The 26,949-nt window shown below is 38.9% G+C and overlaps 2 protein-coding genes across 5 annotated transcripts; one reads left to right on the top strand and one right to left on the bottom strand.

Annotated features, from left to right (window-relative positions):
* The first annotated feature begins 108 nt into the window (after positions 1–108).
* On the top strand, positions 109–5,692 carry exosc8 (exosome component 8). Its single transcript, XM_084729683.1, has 11 exons — positions 109–166; positions 1,335–1,371; positions 1,474–1,537; positions 1,628–1,701; positions 1,797–1,842; positions 3,087–3,192; positions 3,304–3,349; positions 3,438–3,534; positions 3,895–4,015; positions 4,108–4,214; positions 5,471–5,692. The coding sequence occupies exons 1-11, from the start codon at positions 150–152 to the stop codon at positions 5,587–5,589; spliced, it is 834 nt and encodes a 277-aa protein (XP_084585809.1). The 5' UTR covers positions 109–149; the 3' UTR covers positions 5,590–5,692.
* Positions 5,693–5,883: 191 nt separating this feature from the next.
* Positions 5,884–25,252, bottom strand: supt20h (SPT20 homolog, SAGA complex component). Of its 4 annotated transcripts, none has more exons than XM_084729679.1 (24): positions 25,122–25,252; positions 24,534–24,627; positions 24,336–24,371; positions 23,412–23,537; positions 22,350–22,476; positions 22,157–22,260; positions 21,833–21,949; positions 21,684–21,737; positions 21,218–21,357; positions 20,866–21,022; positions 19,255–19,311; positions 19,037–19,114; positions 17,818–17,987; positions 17,684–17,716; positions 17,468–17,579; positions 16,446–16,551; positions 15,310–15,465; positions 13,432–13,744; positions 13,231–13,346; positions 12,672–12,727; positions 12,154–12,264; positions 10,904–10,994; positions 10,081–10,169; positions 5,884–6,603 (listed from the first exon to the last, which is right to left on the bottom strand). In XM_084729679.1, exons 2-24 carry the CDS (start codon positions 24,534–24,536, stop codon positions 6,457–6,459), a joined length of 2,499 nt encoding a protein of 832 aa, XP_084585805.1. In that variant the 5' UTR covers positions 24,537–24,627; positions 25,122–25,252; the 3' UTR covers positions 5,884–6,456. The 4 variants fall into 4 exon arrangements, with proteins under 4 accessions (XP_084585805.1, XP_084585806.1, XP_084585808.1 ...); XM_084729680.1 differs by having other exon boundaries at positions 13,231–13,343; XM_084729682.1 differs by lacking the exon at positions 10,081–10,169.
* Positions 25,253–26,949: the final 1,697 nt, after the last annotated feature.

Raw genomic sequence — 26,949 nt, 5'->3', positions numbered from 1 at the left:
AAATATGAAGACGATGTTTTGGCGCCACCCAGTGGTCAAATGCATGTATTACAGCTTCCAGCGCACTTCCGGCCCTCAGTTTATTAACATCGAAATCTCACCGGCTACCGTACTACGTACACTAAACCCACGTGGTCAATCAAAACATCATGGCGGCCGGTTTCAAGTAAGGCTGTTAAGACTTTACGCTAAATATGACACTCTATATGTTTTACTCTCAGTTATTATGTTATTTTTTCAGTAATGTGGCACCAGATTAGATATGATAATTGCCTGTTTTTTAGAAAAGTAAATGCCCCTCGTGGTAAACCGTTACAACACTCTTCCTTCAGACCTGATAATCAGTTGTGTCCTGTTGTAGTTAGTACACTTACAGTTTATGTATTTCTGGCTGCTGGATAGTTAGCTAAAGCACGACAGAAGCCATAACTATGCAGTTTAATGATGGGGTTTCTCACTGTTCTGTTGTCATGGTTACATAACTGAATTCTGAATTACAGGCGAATAATCAGACCTGCCAGTATTTATTATGACTGCGTCAGTCTCTGTAGACTGCTTAGAGATTTAGTGTATAAAGGACAGTATATAGACAGACATTATTATATGCAATGGAAACAACAAAACATATTCTTTTATTGGTAAACTTCTTTTATAAATTACTTTTTTTTTTTCTTTCTTTCTTTTTTTTTTTTGCCAATGTTAATATCAGTTTATTCTGAAAAAAATATTTGCCCGCTTTTTGGGGTGGTATTTAAAGAAACCAAACACTACATTCTCCCATGATTTCCAAGAGAGCTACCAAATTCTGGTTTATTTAACAACAAACATGTACTTATAAACAAGATAGCAAACTGAATACACCAAAATAATATAAAAATATAAAAAGTAAAAACTGAGCACAGCAATAAACAACAAAGCAAACACTTAAAGACATTGCATTTAAAAACTATACATGTCACTGTTCCAATCTCTTATTTTCTTAAAATCCCTTGTAGGGAAAGACATACATACATACATACATACATACATACGTACATACATACATACATACATGAATGAATAAATAAAATCTTTGAAAATATGTCAGTAACAAATCTGCAATTCTGCAAAGGTCTGTCCAGAATTCCTTGGTGTAAGAACAATGCCAGAATAGGTTCAACACTGTTTCTGGCTGCTCAGTCACAGAAAGAACAGTTTGTGTATGTTTTTAATATGCATGGCTCTTTTATTAATTTTGGGGACGTACTGGAGGCTGAACTGCATTCCTGAAAAGCATTAAGATGTGTGAGTTACTTAGATTTTCTTTCCCTCTTTTTAAACTTGTGCACTCGCAGGACTGCTGAGCCTCTGGAGTACCACAGGAGTTTTCTGGTCAGTCATGAAATTTAATATAAAGTTAATATAAGCTTGTTCTGCTGAGTGATTGGCTATAATTACTTCTGTAATATTCATGTAATTTCCACCTTGTTTTAGAAAGAAAACTGTCGACCTGATGGACGGGAGCTGTCAGAGTACAGAACCACGACACTGAACATAGGTGAGACGCAGCACTGACTCTTATCTACAGTGTCAGTTATGTATGATTGTGTTTTTCTTTAATCTAAATGGGATAATTTTCTCTGTTCAGGGTCCATATCTACAGCAGATGGCTCAGCCCTGGTGAAGGTTGGAAACACAACAGTCATCTGTGGGATCAAAGCAGTAAATGATCATGAATACAGCCGTTAAAACCTTATTTCAATTCATCTGGAGCAGTTTAACAAACGTTCAGTGATTTTTTGTTTCTGTCTCTGCAGGAGCTGGCAAACCCAACAGTGGAGGCACCTGGGAAAGGTTACATCGGTAAGTACAGTACGAAGGTGTCATGTGTTGCATACAGTATTATGTAACTTCACATGGTTAAAATATCAAATTCAGTAACTTTTTCTTATGACATACTAATGCTGTCACAATACCAGAATTTTAAACTTCAGTCTTAGTATATAAAAGCAATACTTTGTGTCACCACAGCAAAAAAAATAAGGTAATTTTGTTCTGTTTTATTACCAACTTGCACACTGTGCTGATACAATAAAAGTCACTGGACACTGTGTGGTTTTGCTTCAAGCCAAGTTTCAGGACATAAAGACAGAACTAAGCCGAGGTCTTGAATAAGCATTTCGTTCATTTTTTTTTATATAGCTACAGTACCTTAGATAGTATCTAACGTATAATTAAGTGAGATTTTGTTGTTCCAAACATGTAGTATTAGTATTGGAAAAAGTATTTTGAATAAAAAAGTACTTTGTAATAACCTTATGACACAATTGTATTTATCTTGTATCTTCAAATCTGCAATTTTTCTTTAAAATTAGGTGGTCCAGTAGCTGGCAAAGCCTGGAAAAATGTTTTGATTAATGTAATGTATAAATATATAGTAGAAGTGAAACTGTCATTATATTTCCTGGCATTTTCACTTTGTGCCTCAACTTGCGTAGATGTTTAAACTAGTGATATTACTTTAACTCCATAACAGGTCCATAAATTAACTGTATTTTGTAAAACTAAATAAGATTCTATCCAATTTATTGTCATATATCAAACAATCTAGTAGATTGTCTAGTCTTCAGTATTTATTTATCGGTGCTGTAACGGTGGTCTAAAATGGTCTAAAAGTCATTTCAAGCACAAGAGTTGAATTCAGTTGCCTCTGTTTCAGTCTTTAAGATTTTTGCTTCTAAACACATTTGGACAAATGTTTTTTAACTCAACTGGTTTTTGTAATTTTACCTTACGTATAATTTTGAACTGACAATATACTGTATGTGTTCACTCATTAGAGAACGCCTATATTTTCACATTTGATGCGCAGTTATCACAAAATTGGAATTAAATATAATTAAATGGTGGTGTTAAAAAGTTTCACATTTAACTTGTTGGTAAATGTAGACACTGTCTAATTTCATTATATGAATTATTGTAATTTGATAATGTGTATATAAGTGTAGGTTTTGCATGTTGTATTCAAATGTAGTAATTGTGAGTTACATGTAAGTACCTTTATATGATATATCACTGACTTCGGGACTCTTTCTGTTCCTGCTTAGTGCCTAACGTGGACCTGCCGCCTCTGTGTTCCTCTCGGTTTCGGCCGGGCCCACCAGGAGAACAAGCCCAGGCCGCCAGCCAGTTCATCGCTGACGTAATCGAAAGGTGTGACAGACTTTAATTGTCATCTCTTGGTTTTCATTTCACAGCAGGTGAAAGTTAACTCTCTGCCCGACACTGCTTTTATTAACCTAAGATTTTATGTGGGTGTTGCAGCTCTGAAGTGATACAAGCGGAGGACTTGTGTATTGACAGAGGAAAGGTGAGAATCGTGCACGTACACACTGGTGCTGTTTGACTGTGACTGTTGTAAATGTTGTGGGTCCTGATGCTGTTGATTCTTGCTGCAGCTCTGCTGGGTGCTCTACTGTGACCTGATGTGTCTCGACTACGACGGGAACGTGTTGGACGCTTGTATCATTGCCCTGCTGGCTGCCCTGAAGAACAGTATGTGTTGTTAAAAAACAATGGTAGCCAGAGTTCAAGGTTACTGAAATTAAAAACGAACAAACGAGGAGTACCAGCACAGAAGCTAAGCAGGGTCAGCAAAAAAAAAAAAAATTCTATATCAGTGGGTAATACATTGACTATCAGTAATTAACAACCCCACTTCAAAAAATCCAAAATATCCCTTCAAGTGTTTCACTGTATGTATAGCATTTTTTCAAGATCAGTAGCCCGGTACTTTTGTTTACTGCAGTATTGTTCCATACTGTCCTCCGTTTTAAGTGAGCAAATTCTTTAAGACTTTGGCCACAAAGAGATCTAGCTCTGTTTTGTAACTTTTTTTTTCCTTGCTCCCCACAGCACGGCTCCCAGAGGTCACCATCAACACAGAGACGTGCGCTCCGGAGGTGAATTTAGAAAAAAGACGCGAGCTGCATATCCACAGACATCCAGTTGGTGCCTCGTTTTGTGTCTTCGATGAGTAAGTGAATGATTTTCAGTTTGTCCAGTCAGGATGAAAACTGCTGTGTTCATAAAGTGTGAAATGCATCTTCTGTGATCCTCTCTGTGCAGCTCCATACTGATCGTAGACCCCACAGCGGAGGAGGAGAGTCTGTCGACCGCTCAGCTCACTGTGGTGACGGACGAGGAAGATCGACTCTGTTCTGTACACAAACCAGGTCAGGACGATCAGCCTGTAATGATCCACCTCCCTGTGTGGCTTAATATCTGTTTCTGATCGATCACACAGGAAACTCACTAAGAACTCCCTATTGTCAAAAATGCAGGACTGAAAAAACTGATCTATACTTACTTATACTTCTTAACCTGTATTGGCTGCCATTTAATTTCTGATTTATAGTTAGTTATAGTTATATTAACTGAGCCAATCTTAAGTCTGTAGCGTGGCCCTTCATACTGGGGCATACAGACACATACATACATATATAGACACTGCATTGACAACTTTGGCTCATTGCTGCATTATGTTGACATTGCTGCCTTTTTTTTGTCAAAACTAACCTGCAGTTTTTCTGGATAAAAAGCACTCATTTATTTCTCCACTGAATTCAATGAATTGTGTTATATTCAAGGTTTTGCGATCCACATGGAATGAGGGAAAAAAAAAAAATCTAAACTTATTCCATGTGGATCATAAACCCTTGAATACCCTTGTCAAGATTCCAACTAGTGTTTTCTTCTGTTGTAGGTTATTGGCATTTCCATAGAGATTCATATGATTCACTGTTTCCCAGTGGAATGTAACTGTTTCTCCTGAACTGACACTTTAGAATCAGTGTTGGCATAATTAATTTTTCAATTAACCTAGCTTACATAAAGTGAGACAAATTCTTCCTAAACTGCTTCAATGTCAAGTCTTCTCACTAGGAAAAATGAGCACTAACCTGTGGTTCTAACTGTAAAACGGAAAAAGTACATGACTGCATCAAAACAAATCATATAAGCTGTTCCGAGACATTCTGTGAAAGAAAAAAAATAAAACAAACCCTTTGTTAGCGTGCACAAAATATCCAGTTTTTGCCCTTCTCTGAAATAGACAATATTCCTACCAAGCTGTTGACATGGCAAATCATAAAACAGTCTTCTTAATGCTTCAAGTAGGTGTGTTTCTCCTCCAAACCAGTAATGTGGGTGTTTCTTTGTATATGCATCTCTGCCCCAGTCTTACAAACTGCTAGTTAAAGAGATGCTCTGACTGTAAATAAGGTAAATCTGCAATTCAGTTGCATAACCTGAATGCTGTATACATATCCAAAGAATGCTGTTAACACCCAGCTGGAATTAGAAATATCCAAATGGAAAACGCTGCTTACATGACTTATATTAAATAAAGAATATTGTCATATTCGGAACAAAAGTGGAATATTAATGTGCATGTAAACAATGATGCTGACAATTTTTCTCTGTGGCTCAGGTGGGACGTCGCTGTCGGGAGAGAAGCTGCAGGAGTGTATCAAGAGAGCAACAGTGCGACAGAGAGAGATCCAGAAACTGATTGACAAAGTCGTACAGAGTGTGAAGACGGCACAATAAAGAGCCTCAGACAACGCTTTTTTTTTTTTATCTAAAAGCTGTATTTTCCACTGTCAATATATATTCTTTTTTTTTTTAATAACAATAAAACTGCTGACAAAGACTGCTTAAAAAATTATTTCTCAGTGTCCAGAAATGTCTCAAACACACACACTCAGTTGATGTCTCGTAAGAACACACTCAGGGCTCCTGAAGTCATTAAAAGGAAAATGCCTTTTCAAAATGTGCTGTACAAAAGCAGGTACACCATCTTGCATGTTGATCTTGAGTCCCCCGGTCGAGCCCTGTGCCGAGATGGCGAACAGAAGAAAGACTTCCGTACAGACTGAGAGGTAGAGAGCTGCCCCCAGGCACTACTCCAAGATCAGATTTGCATGTTCACATGTAATGGTTATGTGGAGGATTTGGTGTCAATAAGCTCAGCTGGGATCCGTGCTTAAAGGGCAGTTTCTACCAGGGTCAACCGAGCAGAGGCAGGCTCAGGAGGAATCCTCTGAGAATGTGCATCCATGATCCTCTCGGTCCAAGAAAGTCTTCCTGAAGGGGTGGCGCATTATTGTGAAAGCCCACTGCCTACGAGAACCATCTTTTTCTTGTTTCATCTCAAAAAATATCACTAAGGTTCTTTAAGTGTAGGGCTCCCTGTTCTAAAAACCCCCTCCTCTATGGCGGACACAGTTTTGGTTCTCCAAAACCTCTGACAACCATTACATACAAATTTGTCAGCTAGAAAAAAGACACACAGAAAGGACAAAAAAAAGACTTTTTTTGTCTGCAGTCTCCACAGTGAGGCAGACAAAGAGCACAGTATGGATCATTCACGCCCTCGTGTAGCTGGGGAAGGGTTCTTAGTGTGATTTTAGTCTGTCATGACTTGGGGAGGGGCTGTGGCAGGCTCCTCTTCCTCTTACTTCTTGGTTGGCTGGCGGTATGTTGCCGTGGCGCTCCCCCCTGAGGAGCTGCTGCTCCCATAGCCATTTGCTGCTGCTGCATTTGGTGCTGCAAGAATTGCAACTGTCCGGTGCGGAAGAAAGACGAGAAACAAAACGTGTCAGAGGAGATTTCAGTGAGTTAAAAGCAACATAATGCATGTTTTCCATCAGTGGATCTAAGTTATGTGTCAGCATCTGCAGCGTGGTTAAAAACATTCACTGGCACCAGTGCAGACTCTCACTGATACTGGAATCAAATTCACTCCTCACAAGCCCCGCCCCTTTTTTCTCTGTGCTCCATTAACAGTTGGGCAAGCTTGGTACCCTGGAGAAGTTAGATAAGTTTCCTTTCTTGTTTCCTGTACTTAGACACACTACATGCTAGGCTCATCAATGTCAAAAAGAAAAAGAAATTCTAACGACTCCTGATGTTTTGAGGACCTGTTAAAAAGACATATATAACAAAATGCTACATACATACACAGATGGCGTATTTACCGCTTCAGCTTGTTGCTGCGATAGTTAATGTCTCTGCCATGTTAGACAGGTCAAGATTGGCGTGTGAAGAAATGCATGTAAACAGCGGAGCTGCAGTTTCTTTGGATAAAAAGCACTAAAATGTTTATTTCTCAACCCGTTGTTTGTTAAATTTAAGGCTTCATGATCTACATGGAGTATGTTAGAAATTTCTTTTTGTCTTACTCCACGTAGCTCATAAAATATGAATGACATGACTCATTGAAATCAGCTGAGAAATGTAAAAAGAAAAACCTAATGAAAAATAAACTTTATATTCTGTATATATACGTTTTACAGGTCCCTCCAGCAATAGTTTTCTATTCAACATGGACAAGCCGAGCACATAGCGTATCTAAGCACAGGAAACAGGAGACGTACAAAGTTAGGTACAAAGCTTGGTCAACTGTTATTGGAGCACAAAGCAAAAAGGGGCGGGACGTAGGAAGGGCCAATTATATCTTTGTTAAGCAGAATGCTTTGAGTCATAGAACGTCTATACGTGGCGTGGGTTAGTGAAGCTGGACTAAAGCCTGGTTCGACATACAAGAGGAGTGTGCAGAGAAACACAGAAGAGTGGTTAATGGGTTGCAGAGGGGAAGGGTAAAGAGGGAAGAGATACAGTTTGGGGGCAGGTTGGGGTGTGTTGGGTAGAGTGAGGCAGGATACAGTCAAGCAGCACCAGTGGCGTTCTGGAGACACAAATTATTGGCTGTGATCCTGGCAACAACAGACATGCAGCTTAGCAACCGTGCTTTCTGCTCAGAGTAAGTCAGCAACTTCAACTGGGCAAAAACAAAAAAAAAACATAAATAAATAAAAAAAACAAACAAAAAAAAGTCTTGTAACACCTTACGATTCATGCTTACATTGGAACAGCCTGTCACCTCTAATCTGCAGTCAGCAATATCTCAACAGTAAGTACCCCATGGCAATAATTCAGACCCTGTCACTGAGTGCTTTGCAAGAACATGCCTCCCACTTTGACACGCTGTTAGTTGCTGCCATAGGAAGTGCCACAAGCTGGTGTGGTGGTGTGTGGGTTGCTTGGAGTACTGGGACTGCTGTGATCTTTGTCAAACAACATATTAACCAAACATACAACACAAGATGGAGTGAATGGTGTGGATCTACAACAGAGAGAGAAAAAAAAAAGAACTGCACAAGGCTTTTGATGAAAATCAGACCTGGGGGTGATACGGTTTCAACTTCAAATTCTAATTATATGTTTTTTAATGTATATAAATTGCTAAACTTAATCAAAAAAATATTTTAATGAGTCTTACTTGTTTGGTTATATCAAATGTCTTCCAATCTTTAAACCCCTTAAATTTCAACATCGTATGGGCCATAAAATTATTTTTATTCTGTAAAACAATACTGAAACAGTACACGATTGTTTGTAAAATGTTCCTTTTAATCCATTACAGGCAAGAAAGTGAGCTGCAACGTAATCCCTCCTGGCAATTGTGCTCTGCCAATACACATCCACTACAATTCCCTGTTTTGCCACCGACAGGTTCAGATTGTTATTACAAGCATCTGACAACATTTTGGACAGGAATGCTACAGAGAGACTTTTTTTTTAAAGAGTAAGATCCTTTTTTAAAACCAGAAACAGCCACTATATCGCTCTGTACAAAGTGAGCAGACTACATTGACAAAAACAGCACTTTAACCTCTCTAGTCTACTGCTGCCTCCATCAGTTTGTGTTCTTGTGTAGCTTTGTTGTTTTTGTTTGTTCAATTACATTTATAATGGTTTTGAAATGTCTTTAAAAGTCTGAAGACCTACTTTGACATGATGGCATGATTTTATATGACTGATGTTTAGGTTACTGTCTGTTCAGTTCAGTGCAGAGTGGTGCTGCGCTGAGGCTGGACTTTGGTGATGCTCCCAGTATGAATACAGAACCAATATTGGATGATGGGAGGTGTTTACTTTTGTTTGTTCTTTGTTTATCAACAGGCTTCAACCCAGTACAAATTGTTCTGCTCTTGAGCCAGATGTTGCTGAACATGCAGTTACCAATATTTATTAAAAATAACATTGACAGAAACAATTTTTACTTATTTGTTTTAGAAGAATACTACCTTGGCGTGCTCTGAAAAATACTGGCTGGGTCACACAGTTTGTTAATTGGATCCATGTTGGGGTTTTTTTTAGTGTTTTTTACAGTGTGACCAATATAAATAATTCCCAAGAACACATTTAAAAGTGACATTGAAAAATGGAACTTTGTAAAAGTAAAGCTTACTTTATTAAGACATTTTAAGGCCCAAAATTCAGACATTATTGAATTTTAGATTTAAAAACTTTTTAAAACCCTTTGTATAATGTCACTTTGGTGTTTTTGCCTGTTTGTGTTATTGAGTTACCTTTGGTGTTTTAAACTTAAAAGATAAAAAGATAAAAACTAATTGAGGCCACGGTAGACCACAGACGTAAAAATACTGTTTTTGTCAATAGAGTCATTGGCATTGAACAGAGTGATACAGCGTCTGTTTCTGGTTAAACAAAATTACTCCTTAAAAAAAGCATCTATCTCCATAACATTACTTTCCAGACAATTATAATAACAATTTGAATATGAAAGTGGAAAAACAAGCATTTTTACTGGACTTTTATTTTGACGGTGCACCGTTGCCCGTAGGGATTATGGTACAGCTTGGGTTTACTTTTACCAGCTTCAGCAAACTCACTCAATACTACACGACAAAAATTGTTGTCCATGTTGTCACTTAGATACAAAAACATGGGAAAATAGAGTCCAGGTTGAAATGTATTTAACTTATCCTTTAATAGTTAATCCTTTAATTATTCGACCCAGGTCTGATGAAAATATTAAACCTATGTGTGAAGAAAATTTAAAAATTTAAGAAATTCTTGTCTTATTTGACCAAATTCCCTTACAGTTTATAGTGGAGCACAACACACACCTGCCTGCTAAATAAAGGCATGGAGAGTTGGCTGATGAGACTAGTCTCAGTGTCCTACAAACATGTATATATGTGTATATAGATGTTAAAGTTGCTGTATTACTTGGATCTGTGGCTGGTGCTGCTGCTGAAGCCTTGGAGAAGGCAGCGGGGGCCCAGACCCGTCCAGCCCACAGCCCAACTGGGACAGCACTAAGGGGGGTAGGAGGAGGGAGAGAGGGAGCCCCAGAGGGAAGGATGTGACGGCAAGAGGGACAGAAGCAGAAAGAAGGGAAGGAGTAAAGTATGAAGAGAGAAAAAGCACATACAAGAGAGGGATATTGACGAGTTTGAAGGGGGTGGTTTGGTGAGGGTGGAGGGAGACGTGGTTTCAGTGATGCATAACCACATACAAGGAAAGAGATGAAACGAAAGGCAGAGAAGAGAAAAAGAGGGAATTTGCAGGGAGGCCGAGAGCACAGGTAAATGACCGTGTGCATGGACATTTTTAAATTGGATCAAGTGGCAAACAGCATGAATGGAGTGGAAAGGAGTGAGTGAGCAGGGCAGGTTGAGAAGGAGGACAGGGAGACAGCGCAGCAGGGAAAGAAATAAGGGTGGGGGCAAAGAAAACAACAGAGGAAAAATAAAAAAAGAGAATGTAGCAGAGAAGAAGGGGAAGTTGAGTCTCTCCTGTCAGTTGTTACATGCTCCATTGAGAGGAACAATGGCTACAACTACAGTAAAATGATCATGTTCAGTTACAGACTATGAACAGTAATTACAATAATGAATACATTAGTAAATCTTATCTTATTAGTACTAGTTAGTGGCATGGTGTCAATCTGTTTTGAAACAGGTTAATGGACTGAACAGAGAGAAATGTTTTAGAGAAACTTGTGTGGATTTAATGTGTATTTGTGTGTCTGTATGGATGTGGGTCATACCTGCTGCCTGTGGAGACATGAAGCCTCCGACTCCCAGGTTGATGACCGCTGTTTGCTGGTTTCCTAAACTTTGATCTGACCCCTGGTCACCCTGCAGAGACAGTCAAAGGTTACACAAGACAGTGAGGTCACTGCACACAATTACCACCCACACCTGCCGTCAACACTCAGCACTTCTCTGCTCCAGAAAGTTACAAACTCAACAAAAAAGCAAATTTAAGGCACTTATAAAAGTTATAAAAACATTCAGTAATATGTTTTATTACAACCATGTCTATAATGCATTATATATACATCATAAATGTACTCTTGCTGTTAATCTTTTTATTTAACAATTCTTTAAGGGTTAGGAGTTAAAAAGTCAACCAACAATTCTGACATATTATTACTTGGCCCTATTCGTCATTATAAAATTCTTTATCATCTATCATGTGGGCACATCACTACCTTTTTGGACTCAAAGTTGTTCAAAAGAAAACAAGTAAGACAAAAAGAAGATAAAAGATTACTTCAAAACCAGCAGTAAAACTGTAACTGCAAAACCAAGTCACCAAGTTACAGTGCAGACCAGGATAGTAGGCTTGACAGTGTTTTATAAACAGATTACATTAAAAACAAAAAAGGAGCTAATGCATGTGCCAGACTTGTTCTGTGCCTGATTTCCATCAGGTGCGCCTTTAACTAATCGGGTGCTGATTAGCAGAGAATTCTCCCCAAGTAAGTGTGCCAATCCTGTGTCCTGGTGTGCACTGGAACTATGATTTTTTTGGTTTACTGTGTTTTATCCTGCACCAGCTGACCCCAGGAGAGGAGTACTACTATGCACAGGGAAGCTTCAGACTTTAGACTTCCACTACCAATACCATTATTGAAACAACAAGTTTTTTAAAAGTGGTTTTAAGAGATGATAGTTTTCATCAGAGGGTTCAGTCAATAGGTGCTTATGAGGTGTTCTGGCAGTGATTACAGCATTTTCTTGAACACGTCAGTATCACCTCAGCACTGCTGGATTCTGGGCTTTTCTCCCACTATTCCTCACAGGTTTGTTCAAACTTGCTCTTGTGAACACACACAAACATGAACACTATAAATCTTTCTAACATAAATATTATTCATCTAAAATATTACAGTTCAAAATTTAATACTAGTTTGCAATATCCCATTGTTGTTGGTCTGAATGCTGACTGAATGAAAGAATCATCAAATAATAATATGGATCTTTTAACTGTGTGTTGCTATGTGTGTCTCACCGTCTCCCCCTGCTGTTGAGGGCTGGAGGTGGCCGACTGACTCTGCTGTGGGGAGAACTGAGACAGCTGCTGCTGCTGCAGAGGGTTAAAGATGAGAGGACCAGTGGGGATCTAGAGATGTACAACAAAAGCACACCAACAAACAAAAACGTGGGGGAGTAACGGACATGGGGAGATGAGGATGAAGGAAGGGTCGGAGATGGAGAGAGGACAGGCAGAGGGAGAGGCATGATGCACACAGGGACAAGAGCAAAGGGAAACGGGAGAATTAACAAAGCAATCAAATACCACAGGGCAGCTACACCATTACTACCACTATCAGAATATAGAATATATTGATAAAGGGAGTTCACTACATGGAATATGCAGTGAAGTGCAGGAAAAGGAATCAAGCTGTGCAGCTGATTCACACACAGCTCATCACTATTCCAGGTATGGTAACAGAGGTGCAGGATGGGAACGAGTCACTATGTGCATGCTACTAACAGTGTTACAGACTAACAGACACAGAGTCATACCTGCAGTAGGTTCAGTGGTCTCAACCCAGCACTGCTGTTCAGGCCAAAAGGACTCCCTGCAACATAAATCACAGTTACATTCAACACACCCGATCATAGACATGTATGAATTTATCTTTGATTTGAAAAAAAATTTAGCATTTCCTTTTTATTAAAATTTCACTGAACATTGTAAATCTCCTGTAAACTCATGTTTTCATTTATTATTACAAGCTGTACAACATTTTCTTCTGTTTTTCTCATAATGTAAACTACCTTTTCTTCATAAGGTTTCATGGCACAAAACACAAGTCACCTTTTGTGCAGATTGTCTTTTGTGTGGTCCAGGCCAGGACACTCTTAAAATTTGATCTTACCCAAGAGCAATTACGAAGTACAAAAGTAACTACCACAAAAATGCTTAAATTGCTCACACGCACAATTTATATTGAATCTGTGTGTATGAACGATTCATATGGCCCAATCTGGGTTCATTCAAAAGGGAGTCTCCACCCTGCTCCACAGGGCTCGTAACCAACTGGAGTAAAATGTAAGGACAGGTGGCGCTGAAATCTCTTACCAGTCTGTGCTGCTGACTGCATGGTGGGCATCAACCCTCCAGGTGGCAGGATTCCACTCAGGTTGAGGCCTGGACCCAGCATGGGGTTGGAGCCACTCATCAACGTCTGGGGGCTGCTACACAAACAGAACAAGACTGTCATGAGAACTGACAGTGACCAACAAGTGACAGTGTGATATCAGAGTCAATTTATTCTCTTACCAGACAGAGCTGACCACGTTGATGAAATTGAGCCCTGTTGGGTTGGCCATGACCTGCGATGAGGTGGTTCCCGTGGTGATGGACGTACCCATGGTGGGCAGGGGAATGGTCATGACAGGCAGGGGCTGGCTTAAGGCCAGCTGCTGCTGGGCAAAGGACGTGAGGAGAGCGGGCTGCGACTGGCTCTGAACCATGGGAGAGTCAGAGGGGGTAGGCGTCACCGAGAGAGGAGCTGAGAGGGAGTCGGCGGGGTGTGGGGTTGAGCATGGCGTGTTGGTGGGTGTTGGGGTGGATGGCTTCGGGGTCCCCGATCCTAAAGCAGATCAAAAAAGACAAATCAAGTAAGAAAAAAAAACAAAAGTCTTGCTTAACAGTGGTGCAGATGATCATGGATAAAAACCTAGACACTTCTTGTTAAATAATACCATACATTTATTCCTTAAGCACTTGCAATAAAACACACCAGCGTGTCTTCATCAAGGTGTGACAAAGACACAAGTAGTATGAATTACACGCCACTGTGGGCAGCATTCTGGTACATTACCCATAAAAGCATAAATGCTGAAAAATATGACTCTTGGATAAGACTGTAAATTTGTCTGTCTGTGCTGAACTTCCCTCACTATCTGCCGTCACCATCACTATTTATCTACCACTAGTCTGCGCTCATGTACTGACATGAATGTCTTCTATTGCTGTAGCAGTACTGTGTCACATGTGTGACTGATTTATGTATTTTACATACCATGCATGCTTTTATATCTGTGCTTCTGCGTTAAATGTTTTATCTAACAATGCAGCATAATGATGTCATTAGTCCATGTTTCTATTAAGATTATTATCCCTGATTTATTTGCTCTGCATGTGTTGTTTTATGAGTCCCTGTGTTGCATGTTGATAATATAGTATAAGGGAGTCCTGCATGAGGTTTCTATTAACATTAATATCCTCTCTTCTTTTTCTGAATGTTCTGCAGGCTTATATGATGAATGGCTTTGTAATTTTAATCTTATATTCTACTTTGTAACAGGGTTCCAGGGACTACTCTGGTTAAATCATTATAAATTTACAGCAGTGTCAATTAATGCGCAGTGTCCTTTAAATAAACCGATATGAAAAAAAAATACATAGCCTATATGCACGTATTAAAAAAACTTACAAAAAAGCATCAAGTGGCAGTAAGTGCTTTTACACCAAGGAGGGGAATTCTCTGAGGCTCAAGTGTGTCAACACAATTTATCCACATTTAAAGCTAGTTAGGCCTATCTGATCCCCTGCAGAATGGCCAAATAATCAAATCAAGCACTGAAGATCCCACTGAAAACAATTAAGGAGACAGAGAGGGAAACTTTTCAGCAGGTAATACTCATAATATTCTGTGCAGAAGAGCTTATCATTAATTATACACTCATTATGACAATTCAGTACTTGATTAGATGATTTTTTTTCTTCTTGTATAAATGGAAGCTCATCATCTTGAGCAACATTTTAACAGTAAATTTGAATCACAATGCTCTTGTTAGGCCCCTTTTCATAGCAGCTGGTTTTAGTCAGAATACATAATACTACAGAGGAATACCACCAGGGAAATGTGCTTGCATTGATGCAATGTTCCATGTGTCTGACACATGTTGGATACATACAGTACATCCGTGTGGTTTCATGCTTTTTAGTGCTCTTCCCTTTTCTTAAGATCTGTAACCATGTCAAGTTAATTTTTCTGAATTTGTATAGAAAAAAAAAAAGAAAAAAGAAAAACAAAAATCCAGACCTGGAAAACTTGACGCTGATACAAGACGTTCCAGTACAACTCGCTCTCACAACTGTAACTGATGAAAGCCAGCGGCCCTACAGTTAGTCAGTCTCAGCTGTACTCACTCTGTGTGGAGCCCATCGGGGAGAGCGAGGCAGGCGACAGCAGGCCCACCTGGCTCAGCTCCATGGAGTGCTTCCTGTTCAGAGACTGGCTTTTGGCTGGGGGGGGTGTAGGACACTTGAGTAGACCACTGGTTGTTTGTGAACTATATGGATTACCTAACGGCAAAAACAAGAGAAATCGAGATATTTAATACATCCTTTTAATAATCACAGACATGGAATATTAATTAGATCTTTTTTCACCCTGGTCAGGAGGCTACTTTACACAGAGTCTGCCACGTGGTTTATCACTTTCTAACGTGATACTTAAGAACTTAATAATCTCATCTGAGTTGGTATATGGATATTTTGTGCTTCACAACAAACTGACACAACAAAGGTTAGATAATACGTGGTTTGTGCCTGGGTTTGACCCTTAACTTGACCAGAAATGTTGAATGGTCAGTCTTTCTCCTGTACCTGACCTCAATATGACCCAACACCTTTAATACTAGCCATGAAAGGAAAAATCCACCTCTAACACTTTTCAGCTGCTAGAGTTAATTAAATTACAATGTTTGATGCAGTACAGGAATTCTTTTGTTGCCATTTAAGGTTTGGTCAAACTCTTTTGTCCCCCCAACCTGCCTTATCTACTTTGGTTTGTGATTTCCTACAATTTCCAGAGTTCCTTTCAACTAAAGGCACAAGAAAGAATGTGAATATGGTTCTTTCGGTTATGAAGTATTTGTTGGGATGAAAAGTAAGTACTATAGATAGCAATAAAAGGGGATTTTTTTTGGCTATTTACCTCTGTTTTCCCTTCTTTCTGTGTCTGTTTTCTACCACACTGCTCTAAGGAAGGGTAGGGCTGAACATTTTTGAAAAAAAAATCAAAGAGAAATGTTTTGACTGATATTAGAGGGAATGAAAGATATTAAAAGGGTTATGGTGTGACTGTATGGGGATCTGTACCATACAAGGATGATTTTGACACCTTCAACAAATTTTATTATTCATTTCACCTTCAACAAATATTGTACCTCCTGAACTATGAAAATTGCAGTGGGCCATTTTGTGATTTCAATAAAATTTTGAGTAATTGTTTAGCCCTAATGAGGGAACGCATGTTTGTGTTTTATCTTTGTGAGGTGTACCTGAGGAGCTGCTGCCTGATCCTGAATGCATTTTGATGGGAGGGGGTCGGTGCTTCACCCCTTTTCCCAAAACAGACGTCTGGACCAGTGGAGAAATACCATCACCCTGCAGATGACATATCAACCAGTTTGTTAGCCACAGCGCACCACAACAGTAACATGAAAGTAACTTTTTCACCATAGTGGACTGCAAATCACAACAACATAGTCAATCTAGACATTATCCAGAGAAGCTGTATGTGAGAATGCAAATGTCTGAATCAGGCACTAAACAGATTTCTCCCTGCCAGGTCCATAGTATAAAGTCTGTGTAATCTGACTGAGCTCATATGTGAATAGAGCAGGTCATTGTCCAAATAATTCATAGCGAACGGGTGTGTTGATGTTGTTTCTATCATGCGACTAGCACTGGTAAAGAAGTGGCGTCCTTTATATAAAGATGCCAATGAAAATGTGACTGTGTCTAACTGGAGAGTAGATGAGGTCAAAGCAAATTGATATCATGTAATGATCTGATATGAGCAAATTGATTGATTGATATCAAAGCAAAAACAACCAACATTGCGAATTAATCGGTAGCCTCATCCACCATCTTCTATGTGCTGTAACCAAACCTTTTGCATCATGTCCCGCCTCCTGCATGCACTACGCAGGCACCACTCCTTGTCTAAACCAAATGGAGTATTAAAAGATTTCCCCCAGAAAAACTGTTAGGTCTGGTGGTAAGCTCACAATATGTCAGCTGCAATAATTTTTTTTAATGGGGGTTGGCCAGACATGAAGTCAGTGCTACATTAAGTCATTGCTAAATTTGAAAATATGACTACATAATTGTTATAATGAGGGAGGATTAACGGCCTTTCTCTGTTAAATATGCATAAAAAAGGACGGACCTGGGACCAGAGTTGTTGTTATAAAAAGATTAGATATCAGATCACGTAAAATGAAGCCATGTCAGCTGAATCAGTCGCAACAAAGTTGTCAATTCAACTTTTTCCACACCAAAGCGAGGCAGTACGTACCTCATCTTTGCTGGGGGAGGGAGGCCCCTGTCCCACGCTGCCTGAGTTATGGGACATCTTCACCTGACACTTCACATCTCTCTCATACACTCCTTTGTACTGAGTAAGAAACCTGTCAGACATAACACAAAATTTATACCATACTATCCAACAGTACATCCATATTAACTGTGTAATTTACAAATATTTTGCACAAAAGCAAACATGGCCACTCACCGGTCAGCATCAATCTTTGAGCCTATGAGGAAGCTGTGAATGAGACAAGAGAGACAAAGAAAAGTGACGTCCAAGTGGAATTTCAGATTAATTCAGGGATAAACAGCATGTCTCACAACCTGTCCAGCACTTACGGGGGATGTATGAGCTTTAGGTCTGTGCTGTCCTCCTCAGCTTTTGGTTCTTTAGCACAGTAGATCTTCCCATACACCAACGGGTCTCCCATCGACTGGAAAATGGACACCTTAGTCCTCTGGGCTTGGCCCCCCACCTCACACTCAAATGTGTAGTCATCTACAACTTCCTGTGTAAAAAAAAGTGGACAAACTACACGTTACAACAGCCTGGTTCACAGTAAAAGAGTTCGGGTACTAGACTGGTCCAGACTTGTCTCCCATTGAAAATGTGCTGCATTATGAAGCGCAAAATACAACAACAGAGACTCCTGGACTGTACAGTCATACATAAAAAGCAAGAACGGGAAAGAATTTTACTTTAAAGACTTCAGAAATGAGTGTCCTCAGTTCCCAAACAATTAGTGAGTGTTGCTAAAAGAAAAGTTGCTGTAACACAGCGGTAAACATGCCCGTCCCAACTTTTTGGAACGTGTTGAAGGTATCAAATTCAGAATGAGTATATATTTACAAAATATACAGGTAGCAAAGGAATTGCAAATCATTGTATCCTGTTTTAATTTAAATTTTACACAGCGTCCCAACTTTTTTGGAACTGGGGCTGTATTTATGTTGGTGCATTGTCTAATGACTTCACCGTTTTTGGTTCCTGTGGTGAGAGAAATGTTAGAGAGCTGTGGTGGTAAAAGTCTAGACAGACTGTGGTGATCGAGTACATTAAAGATATTGGAAAAAATATTGGTGACTTGACCTGTGCATAGCACCTGTTCTACAGCGCAGCACCCAGAAAATATTACTTTTCGTCTCACTGAATTTCATAAGGGATGAAGTATGCTGGAAAAATGAGAAAAATAGTCCAGCACCATTTATGGACAGAACAAATGTCCCTGACACGGTCTACATGCAGGACAGTATGGTCTTTTTTTCAGAATAGCAAAAGCATGTGTGAAATTCTGAAATGTTCCACATTTGATGGAGTTTTGTGGTTTATGAAAAAGGAGTCTGTTTAAGATTATTCACACACTTGGGAGATGCTTTTCCCAGTTCCAAAAGCAACAAGCTCTGTGGTAATTTTGCATAATGTAGGGGGGCAACAGGTTATTTGGTTTCCTAGGAAGCATTACTATTACACACAACTACCCCCTGTTTATGACTAACAACAAACAGCAATAACTGAGTATGTACCCTCAGAGTGTGTTAATGTTCCCATCACACTTACCTCAGCAGGCCAGATCACAGTAGTGGGCTGAGAGTCCTCCAGCTGCAGAGATTTCTCAACCACAGCGTACTTTTCCACCTGGAGCAACACACAAACAAATCCATTTGGTGCGTTATGCCCTGCATTATAACTGCCAGACTATGAGATGAGTGGGTTTTAAGTGGTGTTGGCTCAAGTTTTTCAAGGACAGTGTTATAGAGGAGCGTCAAGCAACTTACATCAATTTCTTTCGGTACAGTTAGTTGGCAGTTGCTCTGCTTCCACATGTCAACGCACTGCACATGATGACAGCCGCAAAGGCAGGATGACAGCAGCAGAGACAAATAAAAAAAAGGAGGAATGAGCAAAAACAAGTGAGAGAATACTATGACATGGTGCACTGACCTATACTGAAGTAGGTTAAGAGATTTTAAACAGTAGTAAACAGAAATGTTTGTTTTCACCCATTTTTAGTGTATCCTATTGGGAAATTAGACTTCATTTTAACACAGCTGAACACAATCGTGGGAAGTAATATTTTCAAGAGTTTCATTTCACAGTGATTAGTGTCATGGTAGACAGACAGGTGGGTGGGTGAACAGGTAAACAATTTTCATCTTGTAGGAGAAGATCTACCAAATAATAAACAGCCTCAGTGAACTTCATCCTATCTGTACATATACAGATGGATGGCAAATTAAAGAAAAAACTAAAGATTATGATCCACCACAAGTCTCCAAAACAGCTTCACTGCTCCTTGTCACAGATCAAAGTCTCTGTATTCTAGTGGAGAAATGACAAGCATTGTTAAAAAAAAGATATTTCCTTATTTGGTGTTTTAATGATGATGGAGAATGCTCTCCTATATATCATTATAAAATCTCTGTTCAGTTGGGATGATATTTGTTGACTGTTAAGACCTTAGCATGGTTTGCATAATTTCCATACTACACACAGTGATTTTTTTTTCTGATTTGTTCCCAAATCAGAAAAAATGACAGAGCATAGATTGGGACGGGTCACCCTGGTAATCAAGAAAATGGAGCTTGTTCTGTCCATGTCTGTCTATATGTCAGACATAAACCATCCTAACAGAGACTGAAATGCTCATCAGACTTGTTGTTAGCTGTGCAGTCAAGTGTCTGTTAGCATAGTATTAAGTTAGCTTTGTAGCTAATGTCAATCATAATATCAAACCCATGTCCCAGCTTCTTGTAAACAGTTTTCTGCCAGGAAAAAAAAAGAAAAACACGTGGATACAGGCCCTGATGTTGGTCTACTTTGCCCTGGTTTTTCCTTTAATTTGTCACCCGTTTGTATAGTGTATACATCAGATCTATTCCACTGGAATCTGACCCTTTGATTATTCAGAAATATGAAAAAAAAGATATCATTGTGTTTCTATACAAACAAACTGCTAACATTCCTATTTTATCAGTGTTAACATTATCAAATAGAATTTCAGAATTTTATTAGATAAGTAATTAGCCCATTCACTGGTTATGTCTGTTTTTAAGCACAAAGATACTTATCATTTTTAAAAGTTGGAGTCAAACTGAATGAACATAATGTTAAATGCAACACTGTTATATTCTATTATTCTTTTATTAAAAGAACAAGCTACTTCTAATTTAAGATTATAAAGGTGCATTGTTTTTTCCTTAACTTTTGTACATAATCTTTCTTTTCCAATTGTGAAAACTAATGGAGAAAAAAATTAAAAGGTGCATTTTGTTGTAAATGTGCAGGCCCTTGGCACTTAAATTTTTCCAATTTTGGCCTTTCTAGGAAAGTCGCCGAATAGGCCTGGTATACATGCTTATCAGATTGCGGGTACGTTGACTACTCACATTTCCGATCTTTGAGATCTTCAGGTCTACGGCAGGAGCAGGTTTCCTCTCCTTCCTCCTTTGTAGGTAATCATAGAGTCGCAGCTGTGGCGGCATGGGCAGGTGGGACAGCTCCTGCTGCCTGTTCAGCGCAGCTCGAGAGTGCCTCTTGAAACACCTACAATGCAAAGTATGTTTCAAAACGATCAAGGCCTTTGCTTCATTCACTGACTTTTTCTTTGCACAATCAGAGAGCTTTCAATTGTACATCTTACATTTAAGAAAAGAAAAACATTCATAAGTGAACATTTTTTTCCTGACATGACTGGATTCAAAGTGAGCTGACTTTTACTCTGTGAGTGTGATTCAATACCGTTTCATGGAGCGAGTGTTCATTTTCTGTTTGTTGTAGAGCAGGCGGTTGGCTGCGCAGGTGACAGAAATGGAGGGGTCCAGGCACAGAGGTTCAGCTGTGGCCAAAATCAACTGACTCTCCAGTTGTAATTTGTCATCCTAAAGCAGAGAAACACACATGCTACTGAAAACACCTGTGCAACGTGCTGATGACACACAAGGGAGGAAGGCCTACTAGTAGCGTTTTATTAACTAAAGCAATATAGATGTATTTTATTTGAATAAAACAAACACTTAACTCAAAACATTCAATATAACTTGAATTTGCTGCAAAAAGTACAGTATCTAGGTATACTGTATATGAATAAATACCAAACCAGGGCTGTGTTGAAAGAGAATGTGTGTTAATGTTGATGGGACAAAGAAAGGATAAATCAGGATTTATTCTTTTGTTTTCAATTTAGATTGTAAAGAGGACACTTTACCTGTGTCCACTTGTGGTGGTCACTGGTCATGGCATGGACATCACAGATCAGAGTCTGCAGGGCAAAAAGACGGTCATTCCCAGTCAAAATCATATTTGCTCAAATAGTATAAGAGTATTTGTTTTTGATTTTCCACCTGTTCTGTTTACCTGCATGGTTGGCCGCAGAAGGATGTGTCTGCTCTGATAGGTGGGCATCTTGGTATTACCAGACTGCCTGTAGTCTCTCACCTCTACTATTACACAGCCACAGTGGAAGATGTTCACCTGGGACACATTCAGCATGGATATCAACCAAAACATGATTCAAAAGGAAGATTTTTAAACAAGAAGCCATCAGAAACTATTTTAAGGTATAAAGAATAGAAACCATGCATTCAAATAATTTCAACAGTGGAAAACATTTAAAAATCTTCAAAATGATTAACGCATATGCATATGTACATTTGTATATGCATATATACACATACATACCTGCGATTTCTCCAATAGATCCACCAGGATTGGAGGCAACTCCTCAGCATCTAGGTACTCCAGCAGTTCTCCTTCTTCATATGGCAGACGGATGGTTTCAGAATCTAGAAACAAACACGAACATGAATGTTACAGATTAGAAAAACACAACTGGATGGACTTAGGTATTAGATATTTGATTGTCTTCTCTTACCAGACCCATTTTTGCCCCTGAGCATTAAAGAGTAGCCTTCATTCCCAGGGTACAAGTTGACCACCAGACATGATACGGACTCCTGAGACACCAGCTTCTCCAGTAGATTCACATTTCTCCTTAAATTCTTCAGAGGGACAACAAACAAAAAAATACACATTAAAACACATTAGAGAAAAATCCATCACATGAGCAACATAAATCTCACATGGTTACAACCATACAAATTCTATGTGATAAAAGTATGTTTTTATTACTTTCGAGTACCCACATTTACCTCAAGTTAAAGCTATTTTGATATGCTATTCTAAAATAGAACTTAATAAAGACTGACACTGTTTTGTTTTATAAAATTAAAAATATGTCCTATATTTGCTAATGTACAAATAAGACTTCAGTGGATATAGACTTTATAATCTTTCTGTTGATATACAATATTTACAGTTTAACATTTTGGCAAAGTCTGGGCTGCTACATTAAAACCAATGAAGTTGCCTATTGCAGTTCAAAACAAAACCTAACAATGACAATCTGTTCTGAACTCAAGTTTTTGAAAAAGACTAAAAGAAATGCTGGCAAGGAGTGTTGTAAAGTATTTCATGTAATTGACAGATGACCTCCGTATGCATATTTAGAAATCTTCATCAACACAGTTTAATGCCCCAAAAATCTAATTCTTTCCCATTTATTTCCCTACAGACTGGAACAAACAAGGTTTTAGAAGACCAGTGTGTAGGCTTTAGTGTCATCTAGTGGTGAGCTTGAAAACTGCAAACACCTTGCTTCACTCTCCCTTTCATGTGAAACTCACACAAAGCACAAAGGGCCATATCTAGAGCTAGTGTTTGGTTTCAGCCACTGAAACATGGTGGCGCAACATGGCAGCCTCCATATGTCTCGTGTACATGTCTCGAGTTACGAAAAGACACAAATGAAAACATACTCCTGTGTCATGAATATTAGATTTCTGCCATATTCTGCTAATAAATCCACATACTGGATCTTTAATGCATGGACATAATTGCCTAGTCATAACTGAGAGACAAGTAACATAATACAAACCTTTAACTCTGGCTCTTTCTCACATTCTTCCATGTACAGCTCATAGAGCTTCTGATACAAACTCTTCCTCCCGCCTGATGAATTTCTTCTTTTGGCTGGTCGTTGTCGAGCACTTTCAACAATGTACTGAACAACAGATAATACACTATATTAATGCAATATGGCACACACTAACATGTATAGTGTGTTTAATGCGTGCACAGGAAAAAAATATGAATACAAGCTACGGTTGTCAAAATGGACCTATTCTTAAATATCACATAATTAAAATGATACAACATCTGTTAATTATAGTATCAAAATGAGAGCTGTGATGATTAATCGATTAGTTGTCAACCATTAACTTAATCGCCAAATTTAATAATCTGCTGTTTGTCAGTTTTTGACAACATGTCCAAATTCTATGATTTCAGCTTCTCAAGTGTGAATATTTTTGGTTTCTTTACTACTCTATAACAATAAACTGTGTATCTATCTGGGATGTGACTACTGTTTGTAAAAAAAAAAAAAATACATGAGTCAAGATTTTTCACCATTTTCTGGATCAAACAACTAAGAAAATGACTGACATGTTAATTAATAATGATAATAATCATTAATTGCAGCCCTAATCAAAAGTACCAAAGCTATAAAAAGACCTCTGTGCAATTCAGTCTTTACTGACCTGCCTGAAATTGCAGTCTTGTTCAGTTACCTTTTCTGTACCAGCACTGTGTGCAGGTAGTTAATTTTTTTAAAGAAAGAAATGATCTTATTTTGTGTGTCAAGGACTTTTCTTTTTGCTGTGATACCAAAATAGGGATAATTTTTATACTAGTACGTTACTGAAGTTGAAAATCCTCGTATCATGACAATCCTAGTACAAAATATTCGTGTCTATTTCTACAAACACATAAACATAAAATTACTAAGAACAGCTTTTACCTCGGCTCGATCCAATGCATATTCCAAAACTTGTTGCTTTGGGGAATAAGAGTAAATATAACACATCAATCACAATGGGAACTCCCAGATTGGTAGGAAATACATGAAGATGTGCAGGTCCTAGTGAATGTTTCAAAATTCACTGTTGATGTCCACCGAACATGCAGAAATAAATCACCTGAAGGAGATGAAACTTACCATTGTGGTCCACCGCCAGCTGCAAGGCGAGTGACGGTAGACGATGCTGTCCTTTCTGCCCCACTGTCACCTTCCTAGAGTGACCATTCACACCCTGCACAGCAGACGTAGTGGACACAGCACGGATAAACAAACGTGGATAACAGAGAAATTAATACAGATATGCGACTCAGTGTGCCTGGCAGGTTATTAAGACAGTACCGATGCTGGCTGGCACTCAATCAGATGGCACACACAAACAGCAAAGAAGACTGACGAGCAAACAGTTTCATCTAAGTTGTTTCATCATTTGCTCGTATTTTAAATGCTCCAGTAAAGTAAATAAATGCAGAATATGTCTCAGAGTCGACAAAACTGTGTATCTCGGGTTAGTGAACTCTGGTGACTGTGAGCCCAGTCATGAGAGTGGCTGAATAGCAACAAGCTCGTTGATGCCTGACCGTTGAGACTGCTAACATGGCTAACGTTAGCATGCTAGCCCGTTCCTGGTGGACAGGTTGCAAGTTACCAGCTACGCTAACGGTGTTACGTCGTCTGGGACACAAACCGACAGAGCGACGTCAATCTCGACCAACAGGATGGACTTGCCTTCTAGATTGCATAGCGGTCGACTGTAGCTCCAACGCGAGAAAACGAAATGAAATTGAAATATCAGTGTCTTCATTGAAAAAAAGTCGGAGCAGCAGCCATTTTCTTCCAGTGTGACAACAACAGCTAAACTTCCGGTTTGGGCAGCGGTGGGCGGAGCTACGCAGAGTGAGCCCACTTCACAACTGATGCTTGATCTCTCTTACGTGCACATATTGTATTACAGTATGCGATAAACATGCGATAATCACTGAGGAGAAAAATATGATGAGTACTGGAAATCTGTACTCAGATACAAATATCCTTACATTGCTAAAATATTACTCACTTACATGTAAAAGCACTGGTTTTAAAAATATATTTATACTTACTTGTATAACTACAAAAACAACTCTGAGTACTCAGAACTACTCTACTAACTATTGCAGTTTAATGTATTGTCAATAGGGGTTTTTGTTTCCTCCGTCTATATTATTCCCAACCTCTATGTTCTGCTCAGTGGTCAGTCTGTTGCATAGGGTTGCAAAGTTTGTTTGGCAACTAGTTTATCTTCATTTAATTAAAGGTCCAGTGTGTAAGATTTATGGGGATCTAATGGCAGAATATGGTAGGAATGGAATATAATATTCATGTATATTTTCATTAGTGTATAATCACCTGAAAATAAGAATAACTGTGTTTTCATGTGTTTATATCTACAGAGGGCATAGGTCCTCTTCCATGGAGGTCACCATGTTGGACCACCATGTTACTACAATAGCCCAGAATGGACAAACCAAACACTAGCTTTAGATACAGCCTCCTGTGTGTTGCATGAGTTTAGCGGCAACCATAGGTTCACATGCCTGGAAGTGAAGAGTGACACAAGGTGTTTGCAGTCTGCATGTTCATCACCACAACGTCCTACACACCGGTCCTTTAAACAGCTAAGCTGCTAATAATATATTTGTATTGATGTGCTTGAGATGGCTTAAAAACATGCTCAAACTGTGAAGCAATTATTGTACTCCCAGGAAGAATGAAGGAAGAAATACACGGCTCATAACATGACTCAATTATAAAGACTGCTGCTTATTTTTATTTAAACTTTTTCACATGGAGAACTTTTTTTGGAGCTTTAAATAATTCCACACAGTTGACATGATGTCAATGCTGCTGACAGGTCTCACTCATGTTCTACTGATCATGCTGCATTAAAAGTTTTTCCAGCAATGTGCACTGTTAAAGCACAATATTAGTGGACAGTTCCATTTGACCACTCAATCTTACACCCTTGTCTGTCTCAAAATAGTTTCAGGACATTTTTCATTAAGCTTTGTGTTTATATGTTCCATATTCCAGCATAGAACAAGCTTGATGCAAACAAGCTTGGTCTTAACAATAAAAGCAGTTGGCATTACTTCCAAAAATTGTAAATATTCTTTAGTTTACACTTTAACAAAATGACACAGAACAGGAAGAACGCCTGAGGAAGAGCCTGAGGAAGAGCAATACCCATTAACACTGACCTGTCTGAATGTGTCTATAATGTATGTTGACCATAAACAGACTGCCAAAGGCAATTAACTGAGGTTATAGCCTGGCTGTCACAGTATGAATAATGATTTATATGCAAATAGTTAGAGGCTAATTGCACTGATGACCCTGAATTAAAACAGTCAAGTCTGCAGACTGAATATTCCAACCTTAAACAGTTTAGATAATGTGCTTTATATTACACACAGAGATTAAAAACAATCACAGAATAAATTACTAAATGGAAATTATTTTTCTACATGCTAATTAGACCTTTAGACTTTTGCAGGTTTTGATTAGCTAATACTGCCAG

The sequence above is a fragment of the Lutjanus erythropterus genome, chromosome 11 (genome assembly GCF_056507025.1).
Source record: "Lutjanus erythropterus isolate fLutEry1 chromosome 11, fLutEry1.hap2, whole genome shotgun sequence".
In the NCBI taxonomy this organism is placed as follows: Eukaryota; Metazoa; Chordata; class Actinopteri; order Lutjaniformes; family Lutjanidae; genus Lutjanus; species Lutjanus erythropterus.
The sequence above is the reverse complement of the archived record's forward strand: the minus strand, read 5'-3'. Positions and strand labels throughout refer to the sequence as shown.